Source organism: Dufourea novaeangliae, unplaced genomic scaffold (genome assembly GCF_001272555.1).
Source record: "Dufourea novaeangliae isolate 0120121106 unplaced genomic scaffold, ASM127255v1 scaffold124, whole genome shotgun sequence".
NCBI lineage: Eukaryota > Metazoa > Arthropoda > Insecta > Hymenoptera > Halictidae > Dufourea > Dufourea novaeangliae.
This window is the reverse complement of record NW_015374010.1, coordinates 3,919,579-3,930,007: the sequence shown is the minus strand read 5'-3', so window position 1 is coordinate 3,930,007 and position 10,429 is coordinate 3,919,579. Positions and strand designations below refer to the sequence as shown.

Below are 10,429 nucleotides of genomic sequence, written 5' to 3'. Positions count from 1 at the left end.
TTCTAATGACAAAACGAAAGATCGCCGTTAAAATCAATAATACACGTACAGAATAATAATGGATCGACAGCGTATTGCACTCTATGATTCACCCATATCCAACGATTCACCATATAATCAATTAATCGCTAACTAATGAATATTTCCGAAAAAACTACATCGATTATTCCTGACATTACGATCTTCATCAAGCACGTGATTTCATCCGTTGAGAACACTAACGGACTCGTGTCGACCGAATAAACTGGATCACTCCGCGTAATATCCCGCCAGGAAACCACGAATGAAAGTGTGTACACAGTCAAGAACTGAGTCTGGAATCCACTCGAATAGCGAAATATGCGATCGGTCGTCGATCCTATGACTACATATAAAACGGCACGACGTCTACATCTAAACATTATCTATGTACAATAAACGTTTTTTTTCTTTTTTCTTCGGAGGTGAACCCCGGGGCACGCATGCATGCGGAACAGTTCGATCGAGACACGGTCGTTGGAGGTTCGCCTTAAAAATTTCTATCGTCGATCGTAGGGATCGATCGGCGCGCTATTTCTAAATTTACATCTAGATTACCCAAAACGTTTTGCACAGGGTCGCCATTTTCGGAAGTTTTCCACCGGACGCCAAGTTACACATACCCTCTTTCTCCGTTTCCTCCTCCGTTCTACCTTGAAAGCTCAGAATCGTTTCATCCGCGTGCGTTCCAGGCGCAAAACTTAAAAAAAAAAGTACAACGAACGGAGCACTTTCGTCGAGGAAGAAAAACCGATGGAAATCGGGAATGGTGGAATCGGGAATCTTTGATGGGAGGGGAGAAGGTGGTGATCCGCAAGCGTCACGTCTGTGATACGCTCGCGGGGGCAGTTATCTCTCTGTGAAGAACGGTAGACGAAAATTCAATTGTCTCTTCACGCAAGCCTTCGCGTGTCTCCTGATTGGCACCAATCGTTCATCCTGATCCCGTGTCGTAGCTTCTAATCGAACGTAGAAAGTCACTTTGGCAATGTCGTGATATATCCTTCTTCCTTCTTTTTCCCCGAATAGAACGTGCTTTCTCTCTCTTTCTCGCTGTGGTCGAGACTTACAAGAGTTAACAGTGTAACGCGGATTATACCTAAACGTATATGATGGCACGATTGGGCTCCGTAAATAGGCCGATCTCTCGAACACGTAACATCCCAGATAACCATTTCCGTGCAGATTGGCAGTAGATAGTGAAGAAATCTGTCTACAAATCCATAGCCACCTGTTTCGGCATTCGTCTTGGGTTTTGTAGACAGAGCCTGTCTTACAGAATGGCGAAGCAGATTGACGGCAGACTGGCGGCAGATCCTGCAACATATCTAGGTCAGATCTGGGCCAGGATATGTTATGTTGCGGGATCTGCCGGCAATCTGCGCGCAAATTTTGTTTATACCTGATCCTGCATCAAATCTGTAGCCATTCCGGTTACAAAAGCTTATAACAGTATTGGAGGAAATCTGGCTGTACAGGTTTGGCTGACTGGGATACTAATCCAGAGCGGAAAGCCGTTAACCTAACATCGCCTCGTCGATTAGAATAAATTATCCTTGTGAGATTTTCAGTTATCATTATTCTGTTCAAAATCGTCCACGATATTCTGTCAGTCGATCGCGGAATCTCGAAGTGAAATGACGGATCATCCGTTCATCCGTGTACGGTTGTGGAAAAATTCGCATCGAACCGACGTAGAACAGGTAGCCGAGTCGGTTCGCGAGGCCGAAAAAGGATCAGAGGTTTTCCTCCTCACCATAACCCTTCTCGGCGCTGTCCTGGATGTCGACCGCGACGTACACCGCCACGAATCCTTTGGTCGATATCGTGTCGTCGGTCCTGAATCGTACCAGCAGCGCTTCGGTCATCGATATGATCTCCGTGATATTCTGGAATTTGTGAAATTGTGTTCAGGTTAAAATCATTTCAGAATATCGCTGGTACGTTATGGATGTTTGATGAAAACTCTGATTTTTAAGGATTGTAGTTTCAACGCTTCTATATTGACGCTCTAATGTTTGGGATCACTTACTGTCAACGGGTAGTTTAATGATTTTTTTATCGATATTAAAGTAAACAACATTTTTTTTCAATTTAAATACGGTGTTACAATCATCCCTAGTGTCAGGGACAAAAGTAGCAAAATAAGTGATGTCAAAAAAAGTTTTATTTCAAGAAATTGATGTAATATATTCGAAGTTTTGAAATTGTGTTTTTGCATAAACATCCGCAATCTCGTAGTAACAGAAATATACTTACGCCGCTACCGCAATTTCGTCCGTACATAGGACCGGAAGTGTCCAGCCCGGAGTACACCTCCACGTAGTCGTAGCTGCAGTCGGCCTCGAACTCGAGCTGGAACGCGACGAATGTCAACTGCACGTTCTTCCCGAACGGTGCCACGATTGCCCAATCGCAGTCTGTCCTATGGTCGTAAGTGTGGTAGCCGTACTTCGCGTGCGAGTATAAATATTTCTTCTCGTTCGTTGCCAGCAGGTGGCCACCGCAAGCTACGGGCGAGAAAACACGGTATTATTGTCAGACTTAAACGATAGTCAACTGGAGCCGATGGCCTCCGATTACCATATCGCTGCTGTGATTTGATAGTGGCGTGATTTGAAAAATCGAAATTTTACAAAAGAAGCAGTTAAAAAAATCCAATTGACTAATATTTCAATACTACAAATATTTTTATCGGGTACAAAAGTATGATACCTAAGGAAATTATTTATGTAAAAAACTCTGCATAAATTATTATATACATATGTATGTGTGTGTCGAATATTTTACTAGTTAATACACTTTGTAGTTAAATTTTGTTCAGATCTTTCAATTTTACTGAAAATACGAAAGAGGTTGAAAATTGTGAGTGGTTCTAATTCAATAGCCAGGGGTTGTACATGCGATTTCGATGCTCGAACGCGATTTCGCGAGCGAAGCGAGGCACGAGAAGTTTCGTGCCTCGGAGAGAAGTGAGATCGAGAACGACGTCACACAGTTTGCCATAAAATGACCGCCTAATTCCGTGAGTTACGTCTATAACGGAGCCGAGAGACCTGTTATTCGAGGCAACGTTTTGATAACTTCGTGAACGGTGATCTTAAGGTGCAAACCTTTCAAAACTTGAAACCTCACTGTTCCAATTCCTTATCGGTTATATTATTTCTGATTGTGTGATCTAAATGGTACATTTCGTGGAAATAGGCGTAGCTGGTGACATGTATTTTTTAAATCAATACATATAACGCTCTGATTGAAGTGACTTGGTCAACATAAGTGTTGAGTGTATGCAACAGTAACGACCACCTTTTTAGTTGGAAACTTTTATAAATCGAGTGTGGCGGCTACGTTAATCGTAATCCGTAACAGAGATTTCATGGATGTGCATACATATAAATGAACTTCGAATTACTTTTGCATACTCCTAATGTTCTAAGGAATTGTTACAGTGGATTTTGTATACATTCTTGATAAAAATCCACTGTTTATAGATTCTTTTATAAAAATCAGAATTAAACAGAAGTTTTGTTTCTCTATCGAAAGTTTCGTTAATCCAAGATTGTAGCTTTTAAAAATATAAAATTATTAAATAGCGTTATTTGAAAACATTACCGAAAACATTACCATGCTAAATAGTAAAGCTTCATTTTACTTGAAAATTAAGATTCTATCGCGAAGTACAAAATAATAGATCAGAACGAAGATATAACTCGTGTACACGTAATACTCGGAGCTGTTTTTTTCTTACCAGTGCTGTGAGTTGCAATGAAGCCTTTCCTCTGGACGGAAACGTCGCTCTTGAAAACCATATACATTTGATTTCCTGTAGCTAGGATTGGATGAGGCTCCTTAGTGCCGCAGAATTTCCCAAGGATATGACTGTCCGGAGAATCGCCGTCGTAAATGGCGATATGATCGTAAGCACATTCCTGATGGGATTCCATCTCGAAGACTTTAAAAACCTACGGCAAATCCGATTTTTTTTTTACAAACGTGAAATTCGCAACAAAATTACCACTTATTACAAGATTAAGTATGAAGTGTACACTACAAACAATTTCTGTTGAAGTCGATTAACAATTAAATACTATATTCTATATTCTCTTAATCGAAAATAATGAAAGAATAGTAAATAATGGAGTAGAGACAGCAGAAATGGAACAATAACTAGATACGATTCCTCAGACCTTACCGTTTGAGTATGAAAAGAATGTATTCTTCTTTTTCGACTTCTTTTTTCTTATAAAATTACTTCCTGCGAAGTTGTACTACTCGAGCTGAGATAGCTTATACATATACTTGCTTTTACGAATTCAAGGAACTTTAAACTATCAGATAGCACTCAAAAGTCGGTAGGTAATTAATATTGGTATAAACTTCAGTGCCTAGGAGCTATATTTGAAGTCCAACGCCAGACGATTCCTACGTTTCAGTGGCATACTCAGAGCGCAAAGGGTCAACTAACATTAACATTTATAATTAAACTGTAGATATGTATGCAAATTCAGATTCCAATCCATTTCCCGACTAAACAGAAATTCGTTTACCTTATATACAACACTTCGACTGCATCGGGAGGGATAAAAGATCCCAGTCCCAAGTTTGACTAGAACATCGATTTTCAAAAACATCCTCACTTTAAACCCTTTTTTTTTTGTTACTTTACCGTAAGATCCCAGTCCCAAGTTTGACTAGAACATCGATTTTCAAAAACATCCTCACTTTAAACCCTTCTTTTTTGTTACTTTACCTTACTTTTCATTTAATCTCATTATTCTACCTGAAAGTAAAAGCATTACACTTCAAAAAATACTTCTACAACGTTTCATTCGAGAAATCCACAATTTAGGAGATATTAAATAATAGAAAAGCCTCATTGAACTTTACAAAACTTCTAACTGTACCGTGAGTTTTAGAGCACTCTGTTTACCATAAATGCATAACATCCACAGTCTACTTGTAACAGTTTACTAATATTTCTAAAAGTTTACAGTCAAGATATTATTTAAAAAAAGAAGGAAAATAATACTGACTAATTTGATTCGGTGTCCAGGCTTGGTAACGAAATGCCAAACGCAGTCCTTCAGGCCGGGATAATGGTCCGGATAATTCGGGGACGTGATAGTGCCCATCGGTGCGACGATTTCGTATTTGCAACCACCCTCCTTGCAATCGTGTCCGTTTTCATGGAGCGTGAATCCGTTGTGACACGAGCATTGATAAGAGCCTATTGTGTTCCTGCACTCGTGTTGACAGCCGCCGTTGTTGTTTGCACACTCGTCCATGTCCGTAAAGAAAACAGCTGCGAACCCCGTCTTCTGAATACTGTAGCGGAAAAAAAACAGCACGACGCGGGATGTTTTAACGGCGACAACAAGCGAACGATTAAGGTGGCGAATAATTACTACACTGCAGAGGATCCTGTGCAGTTCCCGTAAAATATTTAAATAATTTACCCCATAAAAAATTGACCGTTTATCATAAGCATTTTAGTATTCGACAAGTGAAATGAAGAATGTTTATAAGTTAAATGAAAAATGTTCGTGTTTCCATATCGTGACTTGTAAATGCAAAAGTGACTGCAATTTAGTAATTATTCGACAGCTGTCATCGAATGAAATTTTTTCTTAACCTTTTCAGACTCGATTGTTTTTCTATCGAGGAAAACATTTTCTTTTGTGGAATTCTTTTATTCGGGACAACAAGGAGGCAGGCAAATATTTTTTATCAACACTGAAAGCAGCAGACGAATTTAATAAAGTATACATTATGATGTAGGGAAGGCTTTTTTTCTCACTGGCTGCGCATAAGTCCGTATAACAATAATATTCATGAATTTGTAGCGAAAATAAACATTTTTGTATTCAGTTCAATTCCACAATAAAGTATTCTCAAAGCTTTTCAAAGAGATTGATTTAATACTTTCTTCGCAATAAATTCCCAAAAATTTATTGATTTTCAGCTGTTTACACTAGGCTCCCCTCTTAAGGAAAATATTGATACCTGTTGTCGGACGTGAATGTGACTCTCATAAAGTTTCCCTCGGACGTGATTAACGGTGGCAGCCTGGATCCGCAGAAAATACCGTGTTGCCGCAGAATATCCTCGCCCAGTTTGCTACTGACTTCGACGGAATCGTATTCGCATTCTTGCTGCCGGGCCCTGTTACCCTCCAGATCGAAATGCGTGAAGTTCAACGTGATACGATACTGTGGCGGTGCCACGATCTCCCATACGCAGTCCTTGTTTCCGGGATAGGTTACCGGAAATGAAGGGCTGGTGATGGTTCCGTTGCTGTCCTCGAACACTCCGCCGCAGGCATCTGACGGTGACGTGAATTTCGATTAGTCGAACGATGGTAACACGGTATTCAACATGGAAATACACGGTTCAACATGGAAATATGTATACAATCCGACAAACTCACCCTCGCAGTGTTTACCATCGGAATGTAACTCGTAACCCGGTTTGCAAGCGCACTCGAATCCTCCCAGAGTGTTGATACAGTCGTGCTCGCAGCCGTGCTCGATCAGAACACACTCGTCGAATTCTGAAAAATCAGTTGAACGAATATTTCCGTTTTGTTTAAACGTATTTTCCAACATTTCATCGTTCCATCGTGACATTTACAGAGTATCCCCAAAATAGTGGTACAACTGGGCACGATATGGTCCTACACGCAAATTAAGTCGAAAAGAAAAAGGAATAACTTTTTTCGAGTAATGCTTCTTTTCAGATAATCGAATTTAAAAATCTGTCGGATACACGGGCAATAGAATAGGACTTGATAAATTTAAAATAAAATTATCTAACCTGCGTGCGATGAAATATCATTTTCTAGGCTACTCATAATAAAAATTAGCTTCCCTGCATCAGATAAAAGCCTTCTAGAATAAAGCCTTCCCTACATCATAATGTGACTCCGGTCATCGTCGTCCGAGGTTTAAAAACCCACCGATCCCCAGATTCACGTACTTGAACCCCTAAACCGCGAAGGCTAACTAAACTCCCAACATTCGTGACCACGTTGTCGCCCCCTGAAACAAATACCGTACCTTTCATAAACGTGGCTGAAAATCCAGCCTTCTGCACGGACACATCGCTAACGAACTTCACCAGTAGTTTGTTCCCGGTGGATTTGATGTCTGGCGGTATTTTGTAGCCGCAATAAACTCCGATCAACGGCGAGTCCGGATTGTGACCGTCACGGACCTCGACGTAGTCGTACACGCAATTGTCGTGGTTCTCGATCTCGAACGACTGGAACTTCAACGCCACTTGAAAGTTCTCCGGCACCGATAGCTTCCAGATACATTCTTTGCTGGACTGGTACTCCTCCGGGTAATTCGGCGACTCCAAATGGCCGCTCGCGTCCAGCTCGACCTCGCCCCCGCAAACGGCCTCGTAGCTCGCCGTGAAACCACGATGACCGCTTTGACGGGTGGACGTCACGTATGTCACCAGCATACGACTTCCGGTGGAGACGATGGGCTCGTGGATCTTCCCGCTGCCGCAATACCGGCCTGCGTTCACGATAACAACTGAACATTACCAGGACATTTGTTCCGAACTATGCACATGGTTGAACCCTTTCGCTGCTATAGGCGTATACAGGGTGTAACAAAAATGTTGGTGGGCCCGGAAATGGGAGAGTCGTGAGGTGATTTGAAACAAGTTTTTCCTTAGCAAAAATGTCATCCAAGGCTTTGTTAACGAGATATTAACGAAAAACACCGACCAATCAGAGCGCAAGTCTGCTGGCTGAGTTCTTTGGCTACGCGCTGCGATTGGTAGCCAACGTTACCGCGGGAACTACTAATTGTAAGGGTCACTTAATAAAATAACTAGGATAGAGGGATTAGTCGAAAAATGTGTCGAGGTTGATGGATGTCAGTTTGAGCATTTTTTAAAATAAATTTTCTGCAAGTTAAAAACAAGCGAGATACTGATGGTGCTCACGTTAGGTGGGACATCCTGTATACAGGGTGTCTGTGATCATACGAGAAATATTTTTTACGTAATTTAAATGGTTTCAAGAGACGTCGCCAGTTAAGAGTGAAATAATGGATGCCATACAGTGAAAACGAAATATTTTAAGTGGGACATTACGAAAATTATTTGGAACATTACGTATAAACTGAGAATAAAGAAAAATAAATGAAATGTTTCAAAATAAAACCACACTATTTTTAGGCCCACTCAAGTGAAATAATTTTAAATACACATAATTGCAAATAAAATAGATCATTTACGACTTAAAGTATATAGTTTACCCACTCTCTGTTTTCATGCTAGTTTTGAAACAGATCCGTGAAACTGGAGCTTTTATACGCCTGATTTAAATGGATGAAGATCGTCGTGCACAGAGAACAATAGAAAGATAGAACGACCAGAAACGAAAATAGAAACTTGGGACTGTTTAATCCTTCGGATACTGTGCGCCACTATGGCGGTCTTTTAGAGTAAAACCAAACATGTTTCACTGAAATTTTTAAATTGAATTAAGTGAAATTGTTTTACTTAAACGAGAAAGAAAGTTTTCAGAGTTGTCTGACTCTTTACTTCCGATTGAATAAACGAAGAGTAACTGCTGGCTAAGGGAAATATTACAAATTCAATTTAATTATAACTAAATACTAAATTTCTTTCAATTTTACAAGAGTAATAATAGTCGTACTGATAATATAATAAGTAATGTAGTATTAATAATAGAATAATAATAATATTTATCATTATTTAGGTATATGAGACATATAATGTGTTATAAAACACGTGAAATATCGTTTGCAAATAAATGAACAAATAATGAAAACAGCACAGAAGTGCTCAGTTATAAAAAATAACATCCTTTTTTTCAAGATAATTGTACATGCTACTTCGATAGCTGATTCTTTAACGCTTGTTTATTGAAAACAGGAATCAAATTATGAATTTAAGTGGCGCGATTAAACCTTCTCTCGTTTCATTTGCGCGAGGCATACTTCGATAACAAACAAAAACAGGAAGTAATCGGGAATTTCGTGGAACAACAAAGGATTAATTAAACGGTAATACTAATTGATTAATAAATTTTGTTGGGAATGATACGCAGTCTACCTACATGCTTTGATTTCCTACCGATAAGAACATCCTTTATCGAAATACTTACTCACTCTTAGAAATATCTCTTTCAAAACTAACAATTAATATAAAAAATCTTTAATATGGAAACAAACGATCTGTTAACTATCTGCCATTTTAAATTAATTTGCAATAATATTACGTAAATACCTACAGAATATTCTGAACCCTTTTTGGTGAATGTTAATTATAAAGTAGTAAGTACACCAATAAGTAATCCATTATTTCGTCCCAATCAAAGGGTACCATAGCTTAAATTCTTTCTTAAAAATTGCTGTGACATAAGAAAAATTTGTATCGGTTCACTAACAAAATTATATTAGCGACCTTGAAGAAACGCGAAACAAATTTGTTTCCCTTCACGGTATTCCTCTTTCGAAACCATTCAAATTCCGTTTGAAACATTTCTCGTTTCATTAAAAACAAATGAGATATGCAAGTGGCCTCCTTCAGTTGGGACACCCTGTATAACAATCGACACAGTTGAACGGAAAAGGAACCATGCAGTTTAACGATGAAATAAAATGATCACCGTGGAATACGTTATTGACCTACCGGTATACGAGCTTCCCGTATCGAAGAGGCAATTTTCGCCCATTAATTACCGCCCGTACACTCGACAGCATGAATATGTCCCGACATTGGATTACCCGTAGAAAGTGGCTACGGGGAAAAATGGTTCGCCCTGGGTATTTTCTCCGCGACAACGAATGCAATATTCGCGATACATACACCGCCCACGGGTGATATAGGGTGGCTTTGGGATAAGTATAAATTCTGTGGCGCGCGCGTTCAACGGTTTCGTTATCGCGGCGTTGTTGCTCAGCTTACCGAGAACGTTGCTCTTGTACCAGTATCCGTCTCGGATCTCCAGATAGTCGCTGCGGCAAAAGTTGCTTTTGAATATGTCCAACGACGTGATGTTCAACACGATCCGTTCACCATGGGTCGCGGTTATCCGCCATTCGCATCGTTCACCGTCGATCGGCGGCGAACTGTTCGGATGTGTCGGGGATCCAAAGGAGCCGCTGTTCTCTTGGAAGGTTCTACCGCATTCTGAACACGAAAAGTGGATTTATTCTCGTCTCACTACTCGTACACAATCGACGAATAAATGCTTTCTCACAGGGAATGTTTGTTCTTTATTTGAAGCGTCCGTTTACATATTTGCATGTAACGCGTAAACTACAAAAGACATCGGAAAAGAGATTAGATAAATTTTGTTTCGTTTTTTGTTGTCCATCGGTGGGTAAGAATAAATTTACAAGAAAATAATTTTACGGAAAAGAAT

The 10,429-nt window shown here is 39.9% G+C and overlaps 1 protein-coding gene across 1 annotated transcript in view; it reads right to left on the bottom strand.

Annotated features, from left to right (window-relative positions):
* Window positions 1-1,754: 1,754 nt before the first annotated feature.
* The window catches only part of LOC107188346 (tolloid-like protein 2), a 76,129-nt gene continuing 67,454 nt past the window's right edge, over window positions 1,755-10,429 (bottom strand). Inside the window, exons 8-15 of the mRNA XM_015576621.1 lie at window positions 9,970-10,194; window positions 7,074-7,541; window positions 6,446-6,568; window positions 6,022-6,340; window positions 5,052-5,343; window positions 3,767-3,980; window positions 2,278-2,528; window positions 1,755-1,907 (exon numbers count right to left, since the gene is read on the bottom strand). Coding sequence (XP_015432107.1) covers window positions 1,755-1,907; window positions 2,278-2,528; window positions 3,767-3,980; window positions 5,052-5,343; window positions 6,022-6,340; window positions 6,446-6,568; window positions 7,074-7,541; window positions 9,970-10,194 — 2,045 coding nt within the window. The remainder of the gene's footprint in view (window positions 1,908-2,277; window positions 2,529-3,766; window positions 3,981-5,051; window positions 5,344-6,021; window positions 6,341-6,445; window positions 6,569-7,073; window positions 7,542-9,969; window positions 10,195-10,429) is intronic.